This window comes from Saccopteryx bilineata, chromosome 2 (assembly GCF_036850765.1).
Source record: "Saccopteryx bilineata isolate mSacBil1 chromosome 2, mSacBil1_pri_phased_curated, whole genome shotgun sequence".
NCBI classification, from domain to species: Eukaryota; Metazoa; Chordata; class Mammalia; order Chiroptera; family Emballonuridae; genus Saccopteryx; species Saccopteryx bilineata.
In genome coordinates, this window is record NC_089491.1 from 323,239,751 (window position 1) to 323,258,204 (window position 18,454).

At 42.5% G+C, this 18,454-nt stretch overlaps 1 protein-coding gene across 6 annotated transcripts in view; it reads left to right on the forward strand.

Annotated features, from left to right (window-relative positions):
• ST7 (suppression of tumorigenicity 7) overlaps positions 1 to 18,454 on the forward strand; it is a 310,576-nt gene that overhangs the window by 153,194 nt on the left and 138,928 nt on the right. For all 6 annotated transcript variants that reach the window (XM_066262163.1, XM_066262165.1, XM_066262162.1 and 3 more), the window contains exon 2: positions 7,588 to 7,670. In XM_066262163.1, coding sequence (XP_066118260.1) covers positions 7,588 to 7,670 — 83 coding nt within the window. The remainder of the gene's footprint in view (positions 1 to 7,587; positions 7,671 to 18,454) is intronic.

Genomic DNA, 18,454 nt, shown 5'->3' on the forward strand with positions numbered 1-18,454 from the left:
AAAGGTACAGATTTTCACCTGTGTTGAGATAACTTAATTTTTTAAGAACAATAATTATACCAAAGTCCTCTGTTCCTTAAGTATTCTTTCAGTTCGGTTGCATTGTACATCACTCATTTCATTAAACTCTTCAGAAATTCTCCATCAGTAATTTTGAAGAAGACCAAAGAGCAGTGAACATCTTTCATTTTTAGAAATACAATTTTGACCTGTTCTAATTTGTCTCATCTGAGACTAGCCTTTTGCTATAGTCAATCAACTTTCCATGTATAACAGGCACTCCAGGAAGTCATTTCACACATCTCAGAGTAATTTCCCATCGGTGCCTCAGCTTACGCACACAGCTCCGGGGCACCTGCACTGCCCTTCCCGCTCCTTCCACGGGCAGGCACCTTCAGGCCCCTGTGGAGTGCTCCCTGTCCCCTTGCCCCTGCAGCCACCGGTAACTTCACCTGGATACCTCCTACCATTCCACAAGTCTCAGATGGAACGCTTTTTCTTGGCAGACATTTTTCTTGGTCCCATTTCCTTGGGTGCCCTGTGTCTTTATATAACTTCCTAAGGTGACTTTTTGCCATGTGCTTACCCGTTTACTTTCCCGTCCTACCTATTAGATTCTGAGTCCCCCTGGAGCAGGGCCAGTGCCCTGCTTGCTGTGGTGTCCCCAGCACCCGGCCCAGGTGGGCACTCAGCCAGACTGTGCTGAGTTATGAGAGAGCAGCCCTGGGAGGGCGTGGGGCTCCTGGAGCCACCACAGCACCGTTGCTTTCACGTTCAGAGACCGAGTCTCCTAACCTTGGTCTTCTCCCCAGGCATGACGCTTTTACATACAAATTCCTTTATATTTTTTCTACCCAGCCCAAATAAGCTGTTTCTGTTTCCTCCCTTTTTTCCCTTTTTTTAGCGAGCGAGCGAGAGAGAGAGAGAGAAAGAGAGAGAGAGAGAGAGAGAGAGAGAGAGAGAGAGAGAGAGAAAGACAGGAAGGGAGAAAAATGTGAAACATTAACTTGTAGTTGCAACACTTTAGTTGTTCATTGATTGCTTCTCATATGTGCCTTGACCAGAGGCTCAAGCTGAGCCAATGACCCTTGCTCAAGCCAGCGACCTTGGGTTCAAGCCAGTGACCATGTGGTCATGGTGATGATCCCACACTCGAGCCTACGACCCTGCACTCAAACCGGATGATCTCGCACTCAATCTGTGGACCTCGGGGTTTCAAACCTGGGTCCTCAGTGTCCCATGTTGACACTCTGTTCACTGTGCCACCTCCAGTCAGGCTAAGTGTAGTTTCTTTAACCTTTCTTTCCACGGATTTCTTCCTAACTTTTGAAATGATTGCTGATTGTTATTTTTACACTTTTCAGTTTTTTCTCTTTCACATCCCATATTTTAGTGAGGCATCAAAAGGAACAGAGGGCAAAGCAGAGCCTTGCTGCTGGATGCTGTGGGCCCTGTTATGCTGCTTATGCCGTTCTATCCAGTCAGTACCTCCACTCTTCAATGTGGTCTTAACCCCTCCATTGCAGGCTTCAGTGCGCGAGGTGCTCCTCTCTATGCAGACAAACACGCAGGGTTATGTGCTTACCATTTCACAGGAGATCTTTTCTAGGACTGTGACTTGGGAATAATAGCTTGTGCTCTGAAGAGTATGGAGGAAGGCTCTGTCATGAGGGCCAGAAACATGGCTGGCTGCTCACAGCAGGTCCTCGCAGGCCTATTGCACGTGTTTCCTGAGTAAGCCCTCTGCTGTTCTGTTTCCTGCTCACAGGGTGGGGTGGGGGGGGTACTCTTCACGTCTCACAGTCTAGCTGTTGTATTATCCTCTCTTCTGTGATTCATAGAGGTCACTTCATTTTTATTCCTTGTATCTATCCTTCCTATCAAGTTTCCTTTTAGGGCTCTACTCAGTTCCTTCCCAAGTACTCGTTAATTAAATGAGAAGACTGTGCCAAGTTGAAGTTCAGCATCTTCCGAACGCTATGCTCCCTGATGCAGTCAAGGGGCCGCCCTTGAATAGCTGATGTGATCTTCTTTGAGCAGTGACCTGTTAGGATGCCCAGCTGGGTCAAATGAAAAGCCTTCTGATTAAGTAATGTTTCTCTGGGTTGAAATAGGACATTGGGAGAATTTTGTGAATTTATTGTTCACAGCTCGCTTAGTCTTTACCTGTTTGTTCTTGAATTTGTTCTGTCTGGCCCCAGCAGATGTGGAGGTTATGTTGGTGTGCCTGTACATTTCAGGAAAATGCAGTGTATGTTTCAGAGCATATACCCTGACTTTTAGGCACTGGTCTAATTTTTATGTACTTTATTTGGCCTCATACATTTTCAAAAATAATTGCTAGTGACCCTGATGACATTAGGCGAGCTACTCCTTGGTTCTAAGGCTGCCTGGCCTGCAGGGTGCAGCCCTGAGCAATGGGGAAGGCTTCACCTGTGCTCTTCCCCCTCGAGGCCGGCTTCCTGCCTTTCCACCCGGGGCCAGCGCACACCAGCCATAAGGTCATAGTGGAGAGGTTTTTAAAGGTCAGAAGTAAAAATAAGCACAGTATTATGAACAGTCATTATTTACAGCTTCCTTTCCTCTTCCAGTGAAAAGCTGCTGTTTTCCTTTTGCTGTTTTGTTCCTTAATCCTTTCATCGATGTCCCCATGGGCACTGGCCAGGCCATGAGCCTCAGCTCTGAGCGCAGGGTGACTGGGGTGTGGGTCTTTGCTGACCTTCCGCTGTGACATGATATTGACCTTAGCAGGGATAGAGTTGAAGTGGAAATTAAATTCTCTAACATGTGAAACTGCTTTTGTTATAAACCAGTGGTAGTCAACCTGGTCCCTACCGTCCACTAGTGGGCATTCCAGCTTTCATGGTGGGCGGTAGCAGAGCAACCAAAGTATAAACAAAAAGATAGATTTAACTGTAGTAAGTTGTTTTATAAAGATTTATTCTGCCAAACTTAGTGAAAATTCAACATAAAGTACTTGGTAAATAATTATTATTATATGCTTTAACTTGTTGTAACTCTGCTTTACAAATTTTATAAAGTAAAGTCACTTCCCTACTTTATAAATCACCATTACTGTGGAACTGGTGGGTGGTTAGAAAATTTTACTACTAACAGAGATACAAAAGTGGGCGGTAGGTATAAAAAGGTTGACTCCCCCTGTTATAAACATTAAATAAAAGGTAGATAGATCGAAGTGGCAAGTACGAAGAATCGATATTTATGTCCAGAATTGCCAAATGCTGTGTCTTAATGATTTTAGCCAGAATGTCCAGTAAGACTATAAGGTTAATACATAGGTTCTTAAATGAGCATCTCCCACTATCTAAATGTTTCTGTTTCTGTTTTTCTGTTTATTTGTGTCTCTATTTTTTTTTTTTTACGGAGACACAGAGAGAGAGTCAGAGAGAGGGATAGACAGGGACAGACAGACAGGAACAGAGAGATGAGAAGCATCAATCATTAGTTTTTTGTTGTGCATTGCAACACCTTAATTGTTCATTGATTGCCTTCTCATATGTGCCTTGGCCGCGGGCCTTCAGCAGACCCAGTAACCCCTAGCTCAAGCCAGCGACCTTGGGCTCAAGCTGGTGAGCTTTTGCTCAAACCAGATGAGCCCTCACTCAAGCTGGCGACCTTGGGGTCTCAAACCTGGGTCCTTCCTCATCCCAGTCCGACACTCTATCCACTGCACCTCCGCCTGGTCAGGCTCTATTTCTTTTAATGCCTGTCATTATCTCTCCCAAATCCAGTCAGCATTCTATAACTGGATATACAGTAATAGAGAAGTATGTTCTAATTATTAATAACTGTTGCTGTATAATCTTAAGTAAAACCAAATGAGTGAAATGTTTATTTCTGTCTCTTTAAAAACTCAAATAACCCTGACCAGGTAGCTCAGTTGGTTAGAGCGTTGTCCTGATACGCCAAGGTTGCAGGTTCAATCCCCAGTTCAGGACACATACAAAAATCATCCAGTGAATGCATAAATAAGTAGAACAGCAAGTTGATGTATCTTCTCTTTCTCGCTCTCCCTTCCCCTTTCTCTAAAATCAATCAATAAAAAAATATATTTTTTAAAAACATAATTTTTTCATTTATCAATTAATTCTTGATAATTAATGGATTACTAGGTCATTGATTGTTAGTAGAAAACCTTTCCCCTCCATTGCCTTATGCTTTTTTTTCTGGGAAGTTAACAGCATGGCTACTAAAGCACTTTTAATTCAGGCAGATCTTTCTTTTGGTCTTTTGATGTGTGAACTTCACTGAATTCTTTGTTCAGTTTGTCCATAGAAACTTACAGAATACCATGTGGTACAAATATGAGTGTGCGTAACTACAAAATAACAAATTCTCTGTTTTGGTGACATTTTTTAAATAATAGGAAATGTAAAATCATGCATAATGTAAGAAGGGGAATTTGAGATTTTAGGCAACTCAGGATAGAACTGGCAGTTACGAGCTATAGGTATATACCTAGGGTTGTTTGATATTATTTTTCCTTTTTACAAATCTGCCTCCTTCCACAGACTGTTGCATGGGAAACGACAATCACAATGTTTCTGTTTTTTATGATGGCCAAGCAAAGCCACCTCAACTGTGCCTCCTTCTGTCCCACAGCTTGAGGCTATCTCCCCGCTGTGCCTTTCTCTACCTCCTGGAAAGTGTCCACTTGGACAAGTCTTGACCATTGACTGAGCACATTGTGTGAGCCAGACTCTTGTGATTACAAGTGACAGACCACAGGTCAATGTATTTTTAAGAGTGGGTACTGGGAGGAGAGTTTGGACGCTTGCAGCCAGGAGGGATGGAACTAGGGTCTTCTTCCACATTTGCATCTTTGCAAAGGGCTCATAGCTCAAGTTCCTTCCTCCTCCACTGGAGCAGTTGCTTCGACAGGCTGCGCTGCTCTCCCAGCGCTCAGAGCAGGCCCCTCGTTTGCTCACGTTGCCCGTCCGTTTCTCCTCCTGCCCGCTGAGGTCTGGGTAAGGCTTGCATTCTACTGCACTTCTTCCCAGGCCCCCAGCCTGATGTGCATCCTTTATATGGGTCTTCATAAAATTATATGCACAGGATCTGTATATACACTTATCAGATTTTGTGGTAATGGCATGCTTGTTTCCCAGCTAGACTGTGGTCCTCCGGAGGGTGGAAACTGCCCCATTCATATTCCCATTCTTTGTCCATGGTCTTATTCATACATAGGGAGAGCGTGCTGATTGAGCCTGGGATCTCAATTTATGGTGGTCACTTTGCTTTTTGGGCTAAACTCAGGACAAATGCCAAAGCCTTTTCCCTTAAAGACATCACTGTCCTACTTCTAATAGTCTTCATTCTAAAACCAAACTGAATATGGTTCCCTTCCACAAATTCAGTAAACAAATGTGAATATGTATGCAAAAATTCCTGGCCCCAATACCTTGGGGTAGCTCAGTTTGTTAGAGCATCATCCTAGTTTGCCAAGGTTGCAGATTCGATATCTGGTCAGGGCACACCAATTAATGAATGAAATCATTGAAAGAATCAACCAGTGAGTGCATAAGTGGAACAACAGATCAATGATTCTCTCTCTCCTTTCCTCTCTCTCTCTAGAATCAGTTAATAAAAATTAAAAAAAAAAAAAAAGAAAATGAATGTTTTAGATTTCTTTGGGTATATTCCAAAAAGTGAAATTGCTGGGTCATAGGATGTTGTATTTTGAAGTTTTTGAGGATTCTCTATATTGTTTTCCATAGTGACTACCAGTTTGCATTTTTACCAAAAGTGCATGAGGGTTCCCTTTTCACCACATCCTTCCCAACACTTGTTTATTTATTTATTTTTTTGTGACAGAGAGAGAGACATATAGGGACAGACAGACAGGAAGGGAGAGAGATGAGAAGCATCAAAATTCTTCATTGCAGCACCTTAGTTGTTCATTGATTGCTTTCTCATATGTGCCTTGACCGGGGGGGGGGGGGCTACAGCAGACTGAGTGACCCCATTCTCAAGCCAATGACCTTGGGCTCAAGCTGGTGAGCCTTGTTCAAACCAGATGAGCCTGCACTCAAGCTGGCGACCTTGGGGTTTTGAACCTGGGTCTTCCAAGTCCCAATCTGACACTCTATCCACTGCACCACTGCCTGGTCAGACCCAACACTTATTTATTGATTTATTGATAATAGTTATTCTGACGGGTGTGAAGTGATATCTCATTTTGGTTTTAATGAGTATTCCTCTGATGATTAGTTATGATGAGCATTTATTGGCCATATGTATGTTTTTAGAAGCAGCTATTAAGATCCTCTGTCCATTTTTTAAAAGATTTTTTTTTTTTTGGTGTTGAGTTCTATGAGTTCTTTATAATTTTAGATATTAATCTGTTATCAGATGTATCATTGGTGAATATCTTTTTCCACTCAGTAGGTTGTCTTTTGTTTTGTTGATGGTTTCCATTGCTGTGCAAAAACTTCTTAGTTTGATGTAGACCCATTTGTTTTTTTCTTAATTAATTAATTAATTTATGTATTTATGTTTCCCTTGCCCGAGCAGATATATGAGAGAAACATATTACTAAGAAAAATGTCAGAGTTTTTTGCCTATATTTTCTTATAGGATTTTAATGGTTTTGAGTCTTACATTGAAGTCTTTAATCCATTTTGAGTTTATTCTTGTATATGTGATAAGAAGGTGGTCTAGTTTAAATTTTTTTGCACGTACCTTTTCAATTTTTCCAACACCATTTACTGAATAGGCTATCGTTACCCCACTGTAACCTCTTGTCTTCTTTGTAAGTGAAGCTTTCTTATTGGGCCACCAGCTCAACTCTATGGTTGTTGTGAACAGAGTGCTGGGAACTGATCAGGAGAGTTCCTAGCAGTGAACACTTATTTTTAGTGGTTTATTTTTCTTTCTTTCTCCCCATTGAATACAATTATTTTGATGATTTTGTCAGAAAGCAGAAAAGAACTTTTAGCAATATATGCTAAATTTTATCAATTTGTCCTTCTTTTTTAAGTGTTTTATAATGTTTAATAACTATTGAATATAGTTATCCTCCATTTGTTTCAAGGTTGAAATACAGCTTGTCAGTTTATCAAGGACTTTTACCAATATATGCTAACTTTTACTAATTTATCCTTCCTAAGTGTATTATAATTTTTAATAACTATTGAGTATAATTCTCTTCCATTTGTTCTAAGGTTGAAATACTGCTTGTTGGTTTATCAAGGACTCTGATGTGTGGGTCCTACAGAACATATAGGGCATCTTCTCTATTTGACTGACACTTATAACCAGCTTTGATTAGACTTTTCAGTGGTGATGAATCCACAAAAACCACTCACAACAATAGATTGGGGAGGCAGAAACTAAAAAAGCAGCTCTTTTTTTCTTGTGTGTAGCTTTTTTTCTTTCAGGATATCTAACTTGACACCTAGTTTTCTGAGCTTATTAGTGATGGACCATTTTAATGGGGCTTTATTATAGTTCTAAGAATTCTTATCACCAGAAACAAATGATTTCAACAGAAAGAAAAATGAAGCAGTCAGTTTTACCGGCATACTCACGCATTCTTTGTTCTTCTTCCACTCTCTTTTTTTGCAGTGAGCATGTTTTTGAACACATTAACACCGAAGTTCTACGTGGCCCTGACAGGCACTTCCTCACTAATATCGGGACTTATTTTGGTAAGTGATGGAATCCTTCCTACTTAAAAGCATACTGATTAATATAAGTATTAGTATATGTACAGGGAAAAAAACCCTAGAAGAATGTAATACCAGCTTCTCAGTGAGTATCTTGCAAGTGTGTACTTTTTGAGTGAGGGCATTTATAAGAGGCCTTTCACTACTTAGGTTACTTATTTCTAAAATACTTTTAAAACAATTTAAACAATTATATATTGCTTTTGTAGAAAGGAAAAAACTACATTAAAAAATAATACATCACGATCAAGTGGGATTCATTTCAGGAGCATAAGGATGGTTCAGCATACATAAATTGATCGATATAATACACCACATCAACAAAACAAAAGGACAAAAATCGTGTGATCCTATCAATAGATGCAGAGATGGCATTTGATAAGACACAACATCCATTTATGTTTAAAACACTCAATAAAATGAGTGTAGAAGGATAGTACCTCAACATATAATAATAAAGGCCATATATGACAAACCATCAGCCAATATCATACTAAATGGTTAAATAAATGAAGGCTTTCTCTCTAAAATCAGGAATAAGACAAGGCTGCCCATTCTCTTCACTCTTATTCAACATAAGGCTAGAAGTCTTAGCCAGAGCAATTAGGCAAGAGAAAAAAATAAAAGGCATCCATATTGGAAAAGAAGAAGTAAAGGTATCACTGTTTTGCCAATGACACGATCCTGTATATAAAAACCCCGAAGTCTCCACTGAAAAACTGTTAGCAACAATAAACCAATACAGTTTCAGGATACAAAATCAATAGACAAAAGTCTACAGCTTTCCTATACACCAACAATGAAACTTCAGAAAATGAATGAAAAATACCCCCCAAATAATTTCTCTTACAATTGCAACAACAACAACAAAATACCTAGGAATAAATGTAACAAAAAATGTGAAGGACCTATATACTGAAAATTAACAAAACTTTATTGAAAGAAATTGAAAAAGGTACAATGAAATGGAAAATATTCCATGTTCATGGACTGGAAGAATCAACATAGTTAAATTGGCCATATTACCCAAGGCAATATTCAAATTTATTGCAACCTCCATTAAAATCTTAATGTCATTTTTTAAAGAAATAGAACAAAAAATCATCATGTTTGTATGGAACCATAAAAAACACTGAATAGCCAAAGCAGTGCTGAGGAAAAAGAATGAAGCCAGAGGAACCACACTACCTGACTTCAAGTTATACTACAGAGCCAACATAATCAAAACAGCGTGGTATTGGCAGAAAGACAGACACACAGACCAATGGAACAGAATCTCAAACCCAGAAATAAAACCACATATCCATGGATAAATGTCTTTGACACGGAGCCAAAAACACACAATGGAGAAAAGAAAGCCTCTTCAATAAATGGTGCTGGGAATACTGGAAAGCCACATGCAAAAGAATGAAATGACTATACCTTGTCCCCAGGCACAAAAACTAATTCAAAATGGATCAAAATCTAAATATAAGACCTGAAACAATAAATTACATGGAAAAAAACATAGGTACTAAAGTCATGGACCTTGGCCATAAAGAACATTTTATGAATCTGACCCCAAAGGCAAGGGAAGGAAAGGCAGCAATAAATGAATGGGACTATATCAAACTAAAATGCTCTGCACAGCAAAAGCAACTGACAACAAAACAAATAGGTAGCCAACCAAATGGGAGATATTTACAAACAACAGCTCCAATATGGTGTTAATATCCAATATATATAAAGAACTCATAAAGCTCAGCAACAAAGAGGCAAATAATCCAATTAAAAAATTGGGAGAGGACCTGAACAGACCCTTCCCCCAATAAGAAATACAAATGGCCAACAGATATATGAAAATATGCTCATTTTCATTAGCTATTAGAGAAATGCAAATCGAAACCACAATGAGATACCACCTCACACCTGGTTAGATTGGCTATTATCAACAAGACAGGTAATAACAAGTGCTGGAGAGCCTGTGGAGAAAAAGTAACCCTCATCTACTGTTGGTGGGAATGCAAATTAGTACAACCATTGTGGAAGAAAGTATGGTGGTTCTTCAAAAAATTAAGAATAGAACTACCATATGACCCAGCAATCCCTCTACTGGGTATATACCCAACAAACTCGAAAACATTGGTAAAGATACATGATCCCCCATGTTTATCTCAGCATTATTCATAGAGGCCAAGACATGGAAACAACCAAAGTGTTCTCAGAGAGGATTGGATAAAGAAGATGTGTAACATATAGACAATGGAATACTACTCAGCCATAGAAAAAGTTAAGAACTATATGATTTCATACATAGGTGGGATATAAAACTGAGACTCATGGAATAGATAAAAGTGAAGCCGTTACTGGGGGAGGGAGGTGAGGAGAAGGCAGTAAAGAGGGACAAATATACTGTGACAAAATGATTTGACTTTGGCTGATGGGTACACAACATAATCAACAATTCAAATGCTATGGAAATGTTTACCTGAAACCTATGTACTCTTATTGATTAAAGTCACCCCATTAAATTTAATTTTCTAAATAAAAATTTTAGAAAAGGGAAAAACAAAATGTAAATAAAATAGAAAATAAAGGAAAACAATTGTGTCAAATTCTAGTGTCCAAGATACTATAAAATAAATGTGACTCAGTTCAAGTAAAAATGTTTTCATTACTTTTTTCAAAATAAATGATTGGACATATTCAAGACTAGTAGAAGTATGGCCCAGTTTTTAAAATTTATTGACATGGGTGTGGTAAATCTAAGTTTTTTTTCGCCCAATCTTCCTTTTTCTCAAAATGTATATTTTTCTCCTATGGTTTCCTTTAAAAAATTCCTAATAGGCAAAAAGCAACATGATCATCATCTCTGTGGTTCTAGATTATGTTCTAAAAGGGTTATGGGTGTGATAAATTATCACATCTGAGGTCGTTTTCTTTAAGTACCTTAAGTTGGGCCATCTAAACTCAGTGTAATCACTCTCACATAATTAAATGACCTTTAGGAGAAAGTAGTTTTAGAAAGCTTTATTCCTCTCTACACATTACCCTGTGATTACTAATTATTATAGAAGCAGGGACAAGGATACTACTGAGTTCATATTAAGAGAAAGTCTGTAGAAAAACAAACGCTTTTGGAGGAAAGGGCACAGAGATGTGGAGCAGGAGCACAGTGCACCCCAGTGCACGGAGGGTCAGGAGCTTGCGCTGTGGTGTTACATTGAGTTGTACACTCGAAACCAGTATGGTTTGGTGAACCATGTCATTCCAATAAGTTAAAAATAAATTAATTAATTTCTAAAAAATGGTGGAGTGTGGTGGAGTGATGTGTGCAGGGCAGATACCTCAGGCAGGTGAGAGGGATACTGATAGTATGGGATCATCTTTGTTTTGTGGTCAGAACATATTCAGGTCGCTCTTGCTCTGCTGTATTGTATGGGCTGCTGGACTCAAGGGAAGATATGTTTACAGTTGATACTGTTGGAGCAGGAATATGAAGAACATCAGCAAGGGTCTCCCAAGACGGTCATCTAAGTGGGCGTGGGGAAACAGCTGTGTTGGGCTTGCTCACTTGCACTTTGCATGATTAGCGCATGAGCACATGGCAGAGCTATGTGTATAGCGCACATAAGGCTGTGAGTACTTCCCCTTGGTACAGATTGCTTGCCCTATGCTGCGAGGGGCCATTTTCCTGATTGCTTACCTGCTGCCACGAGAAGAGGTTTTCCCTGCATGTTTGCTAATCTGCCATTGCGACAATCTAATAAACGGGAATGGCCCAGTGCTTTCCGGCTCCACAGTTCCTCTGCCCTAATCCAGTGTGAACCTGCCTGGCCTTGGCCTCCGCCATTACAGTGGGATCCAAACACAAAGCCTAGTGTGGGCCACAGAGGCCAAGCAAGGGGAGGGGAAGAATATTCAAGTTCCTTCTTAACATGGGTTGGAATGAGGTGTGTGTAGTGATTTGTGCCACCTTGCTGCATTAATGCAGAGCTGCACGCCGATGCGCCTAAAGGCTTTGCTTGTTCTGCGGGAACATGAGCAAAACAAAGACCTCAGAGGGAGTTGTTCAGGAAGCTCATGTTGTTGGTCATCACACAGCTGGAGCTAGGGTCTAGGACCCTGTCTTCGCTTCCCGCCTTGGTAGGCTCAGGCAGCCTGAAGGAACTTCCAATTGAAAGGATGCTTTCACGTGCTTGATAGATTACTAATAAGTACATGCTGAAACTGACAGCCTTTCAGCATATATTTTTTTAGGTGGGGAGAAGGTATTACAAATCTTCATCTAATTATCATTTACATTTAAAATAATATTTTAGGTGTTCCCCCCTAAAATCGCATTGAAATCTTTTTTGATTAAACACATAGGGGAAGAAAGGTGAGCATTTCTGTGTCAGACTGAAACCAGTGTCCCCTCTGACGTGGGAGGGAGCAGGCTCTTCTCTTGGGGGTCACTGAGGCACCGCACCTGCGTAGGGGGTGCTCCCTGCTGTGGGCCAGATCTGAGCACTTTGCCTGCAGAAGCTTCAGGCCTTGCGGGTGCGGGGAGGCAGCCACTAGCTGTTCCCATTGTTCTCATCCTCCTCCTGCAGGAGCGGGAGGCGGACCGGCCCTCGGCTTCGGGACTGGCAGCTGGCGCAGGTTTCGCCTGGGTTGTATTCCAGCACTTAGTGCGGGAGCTTTAGACTTCAGTTCATTATGAGCGTGGGGGGTTGTTTGCCTTCACTCTGGTGTACTCGGCCCCAACCAGTCGTTTTTCCTTCTAACTCAGGAATGGTGAAGTCCCATCAGCTCACCTTCCTTGTCCTCCAAATAAAGGGGTCTCCTTAGACTGGGGCCATTGTTTGCAGATCCAGGCTGTGAGGCTTCCTTCCCGCCTGTGTCTGTACACACCTGACGGATATTTGCACGGCAGCGTTCTCGGAAAGCCAAGGACACTCCTGGCTCATGTGGGAGGTTCAGCCAGGTGAACCCCTAATGTGTAAAGATTTGGAAAGGCCTTCCTCAGAAATGCTTGGTCTGTCCTCAGGGCAAAGTATCATAACTGCAATGTGGGAATAGCTCTTGATATTTTTAGCTTCTGCTTTAGGTTGTTGACACCAGTGTTGTCCAGCCTTTGGGGACTCAGCTTTGCTAAGACTTGAAATGCAGGTAGGGTAGAGGTTCCGTTCAGCTGCACCTCTTTCCTGCCAGGTGCATCATGGAGAAGCAGCCCTGAGGTAGAGGATCAGGTGCTTTGAAACACAGCCGCCTAGTAGTAGTGTGCTTCCTGGCACCAGAGACGGCTCTCCAGCCCCTCTCCCCTGAGCACTGTGAGAAGAGTCGGGCAGCGGACACCCAGAACGGAGGGCCGCCCCTGGGGAAGTTGGCTGGTGTGGACCTCAGGGCTCCAGTGCCGGAGACTGCACTTACCGTGCAGTGTGGTACTCAGGAGAAGAGGTAAAAAGAAACAAAATCCGGTATTTCTCTTGTGAAGGAAGTCAGTTAACTGAACAAATACACATAGAAGTAAAATGTGTTTGCCTAATGCTGCTCTCTTTTACATTAATGTGTTTAAAGTAAAGGAAGACTAATTGGTGTGTGTTTTAATGGGTGTCACAGCTATTCCTAATTTCACGGTTAGGTTTGTGCAGCCGTGGGTTTGTTATACACCCTCCCCCAACTCTTCCCTTCCGGTCCCTGTGCCCAGGTGCCTGTCCAAGTGGCCCTCCCCCTCGCATGGCCAGGCTGCCTCTCTGCCTTCTTGGCTCTAGCCTCTCACCCCAGTCCCGGTCCAGCCCCAGGAACTGCACCTGCCGTCAGAAATCCACCAATTCTGTCCTTTATCTGCTGTAGCCAGGACATGCCCGTCTGCTTGAAGTAGCCTCTCTAGGTACTGTTTATGCAATGGAGAAAATTTCTGGGTTTTATCTTTGCTTTTGAGAATGGTCAGGTGGGTATGTGGAGAAATCACTCCCCTCATTTTTTCAAAATGCTGAGAGAAGGGAGAAAAGGCTGTTGTGTGTACTGACATCCACGCACAGAGCCCTGTATCCTCGTTAACGTGTATAGACATGTTCTCACACCACATTTTACACATACTAAATTGGGAGATAGGAAGTAGGCATCCAAAACATAATTTTTTAAAAATAAGAATCAAGACAAAGAAGACAGAGAATTAGAATAGTAAATAAAAGAATTAGTTCATGGATTAGATGTCAAAGAATTATGTTTGGGGGAAAGTGGTACAAGAGATGACAGTTCAGGTAGGAAATCCGCTATAACAAAGGTCCATTCATTGAGTTTTCCACTCTGTTCCAGGTACTGTCTTCATCACTTTGCGTATGTGATTTTATTAATTCCCATTGAAGTTCTAAGTGATAGATATAAGCAGTGCCTCTGTGCTGCTGAGTGTGAACCGACAGAGTTGAACTGATTTGGCCAAGGTCACGTAGCAGCATCTGTCTGATTATGACTTCTGTCCTTCCTGTTCAAAAGTAAGGGAGTGGGATTGGAAGGTTGTTATGACTCTTTTCAACTTTTTTTCATTTGTTTAAAGAACTTGACCTGCGCTTGAGTAGCACTTTGATAGGCTTATGGATCACCCAAGTGATTCTGGTGCTAAAAGTAAAGACACACGCAGGGAAACGGGATTGGAAGGGCTCTCGGGGTGTAGGAAATAGCATATAGATGTTAGGTGTGTCCACTCGGAAGCAGCTTGTCTCTTGGCTCTAGAATAAAGAGTGAGAGGAATGTTGTGGGGGCTGGGTGGTGGGCGTCTCCCACAGTGGGGGGAGACAGGCTCCACCAGCCTGACCGGGGTCGCCATGGAAACAAGTGATGTTCGGCAGAAGACCGGGTCCCACAGGGTAGAGAAGTGCCTGTCAGGGTCTGACTGTGGACAAGTGGTCAGATGAACAGTTAGATATGGTGAAGAAGAGGAACAGCTAATGGATAAAGGGACACCATGGTCCTTTTGGCTTTTTCAGTTCATGTTTGAGCATGAGTCGAGAGCCTTGAACATTATGCCATTGAAGGGATGACGGTGGGCGCCCTCAGAAGCCATACCATGGAGACCAGGAAAGACCTGAGCACTGGGCATCCTGAAAGCTTATGGCTTGCCCAGGTCACCTCGCTAGGTATGGTGGGGGGGCTGGGATTCCGGTGTCCCTGTTTGCCATGGCATCATCCTGCCTCTCGTGAAGGTGTTGACTATGGAGGCGGACAGCAGCAGTGTCTAGCAGTTGTTTTCATGTAAATGGACCCACAGAAATGGGTCCTGTAGGTAAGAGAGGGGTAGGGGGACAGAAGAGAAGAAAAGGAGAAGGGAGAGAGATTGTACCCTTCTCTGGAGGAGACACTTTCTTTTTCCTAGTTGGCCACAGAGAGTGTCAGATTTGGCCAGTCTAGAACATAGACTCACTAACACCACAAGTATAACTTTATTTTTGTTTCTTCATCTAATTGTTTTTGCTCTCTCTGTAATGGAAACATCACAAAGGCTGGGACCACATCTGTGTTTGGTATTCAACTGTCTAATGCCTGAGTACACACTTAGTTGATTTCACAGAGACCCAGCGAGTGAAAAAACTAACCAACTGCATCAAAAATTACCTGGGATCTTATTTAAAAGTGTGGATGCTGAGTGCCACCCAGACCAGGTGTATGACCTGGCAGGCGCAGGGCATGTGGCGCCAGCTGGCTTCTCCCAACTGTCTGTGGTCTCCATGACTTCCCCAGGACAGGGACCCTTCCCTCTAAGCCACAGCCGGTGGTGCTGCCATCTGATCCTGTGAACATACAGACACAGAAGGGGGACGGATCACTGACCTTGAAGAGAACCTCAGCTCTCTGTCTTCTCTCTTTTCTTAAAGGCAGTGGGTGGCCGGGAGAGGGGCTGGAAGGGCATGAACACCAGTTCTCCACCAGCCCCTCAACTGTTTAGGGAAACAGGTGACTGAGGAGGGGTCAGCTGAGACCAAGCCAGCGGGAGGTCAAGACCCCCTCTGTAGCTCTTCAGCATTCCTAGACAAAACAAACAGGAACCCACAGTGAAAAACAAGTCGGCTGAGAGGAATTGGGAGGGACCCTGGAAGAGCAGGTGAGTGTAGAGAGAGAAATATACTTGAAACTTCTAACAGGAAACTAAACAAGTTATGGACCTTACTATATATAACCCATGACAGCTGCCTTAGTTCATCCGTCTAAGCCCAAAATATTCCCTCTTGCCGAAACGCTGTTTACCACCAGATACATTTCTGAAGCCCTAGAGCAGGTGTCAGTCTGGCAGTTTGTCCAGAGGAGTGGACTGCTAGAAAGTCTCCTATTTCCTCTTTAATCTGCACCGTCCCTGTACCTCTCCTCTTCTGTCATCATCATCTACTTTAATCCACAGGAAGCAGTGGTCATTTTCAGACTGTGACATCTTTGTATTTCCCATGGATTTAATGGAGTTGGTGTGGAATTACTAAGGTGCTGCTATATGGGAATCTTGGAGTATTTTTTGATGTATTACAGGGTATAGGGAAGTCCCTGACTCATGGAGAGAAGTGTTTTATATATAGAACATGCAATTCCAAAAGAAAAGGTCTTATTGGCTAGGAAGAGTCTAGGCATCTTCAGAACAGGTTCAGCTTTTAGGTCTGCAGGTTAGATGGAAGGGCCTTGTCTGGTGTCCCTTTGTCAGACTTTTGTTCCATCCCTGTAGGAGAAGATGAGACCAGTTGGCACCTCAGGCCAGCTGCCAACCTGGATCTTCACCCCCACCCCACCCCCATTGCTCCTTAGTCATCCTCTCTGATCTGCCACTATAAGATGTCACAACACCTTGGTAACTGAGTCCTTGACAAATGGGTCGTTGTTTCAAATATGAGCTGGGCTTTGAGTGTAGCTTATGGCCCTTCTGTTCTGCAGCAGATGGATCCAGACCACTCCTTCCACCCTCACGTTCCCAAGTCCACCCCGCTTCCCTGATCTTAGAAGATAAACCTTGTCTGCATCTCTACCGAGATGTCACCCACTTTTTACCCCTTTGTTTCCCTCTTACATGTGAAATAGCTCATATCACGCCCTACTTTCCAAATAGAATGTATCCGTCTCTTCATCCTTCCCCCTTCTTCCCGGCTTAGAGAAAGAAATGGTAGGTTACCTTTCCATGGCAGGTGGCTGCGCTGCCTGGGCCCTTGGCATCTTGCCTCTTGGTTACTTGTATTCCTTTGTATCTTCAATTTCTGCCTTTCCACTAGATTCTTTCCTCTTCTACATATATGTGGATATAAACCCTTTCATTTGCCCTGTTGTTTATTTGAATTATATCCCAGTAAGTCACCTGGCCAGTCCTTATCCATCCATTCAACCTTCCAACCATCGATCTATCCAATCTTCCAGTCACCCATCCAACCAATCACTTACCCATCCACCCATCCATCCATTCATCCATTCAACATTAACTGAGTTAATAAGCTTACTGTGAGCTTATTTTGCACATTATATAACTGAACCCCAGAGAATCAAGAGAACCAACCAAGCTCGTACAACTCAGCTATTATGAAAGGTGTATTTGTGTTTTTACCTTTCAGCTAGATGGTAGGGTCACTGCTGGCTTCCTAAATGTTAAACCCAATTGATGCTTTTTAGTTTTCATCTTACTTCATTTTTATAATTCTTGGGGTAGAACATGAGTAGGAAAATAGTACTAGAGAGATTATGTTTTTGACTATGAAGTACATAAATTTATATTTTAATTTTATGGTTATTTGTCAGATTAAAAACTGTTTTTGTTTCACTGTGGCAAGTTAGCTATTGACATGTCCCAAAACTAATTTTAAAATATGAATTTGTTTATGAGAGCTTTGTGGTTTGCACTGTAGTTATGCACATGGAGAAGAATTCAAAGTGACAACAATGTGTGCCTGTTAGATACACCGTCTAGCCCTGTGAATCAGGGCAGCTCTTCCCAGTGCTGCGAGAAGCTGGCCCGAGCCTGTCGTGTCTCAGGATGAGGGGCAGATTGTTATGCTGAAACCCTGAATCAGAAGACTTGGCTGGAAGTTGAAGAAGGCTTCGAGCCCTTTCCTTCTGCCTTTCAGTAGTTGTTCATTCGCTACACGTTGGAGCCTGTGCCCCGGGGTGAAGAAAGGCAGTGATGGGTGAGGGTCGTCTGCTGCTGCAAAGGGACAGGCCTGCAATGGCCTGCCTTTTCTCCCCCAAACACTGCAAGAACAGCCCAGCCTTCACTGAGGCCCATTATTCCTACAGTAGAAATACAGGCTGTACTGTAGATATCCTGTTACTATGAGTGCTCTGCACCTTAGGCTGAATTATGTGGTTCCATTTGATAGGCTACTTGTGGGCTGGTTTAGACAGTTAAATCTCAAAGGGACAGCAGAGGGGGAGGACACATCGAGGTAAAGATTTGAAAAGAGGAGTGAAAGACTACACCTGTCTGTGTTTGTTTATGTGATCAAGAGAATTATAAGAAGATGTCTTGTTATAGGACTCTGGTAAGGTTGGTGGCACAGCACTGGGGCCTTAGACTAAGCAGCTACTTAACCAGCCGTGTGACTTCGGTCGGGTCACCGCACTTTTGTGTATAGATCTCATTCCTCATCGTTAAATGGAGACTGCCCATGATCCTGAAAGTCCCTTTTAGTACTGAAATCTGTGATTCTGCTGGAGAACAAGACATCTGAAGTGTACAGAGGTGTTTTTCTGTAATAGGTATAGACCAGGGGTCGGGAACCTATGGCTCGCGAGCCAGATGTGGCTCTTTTGGTGGCTGCATCTGGCTCGCAGACAAATCTTTA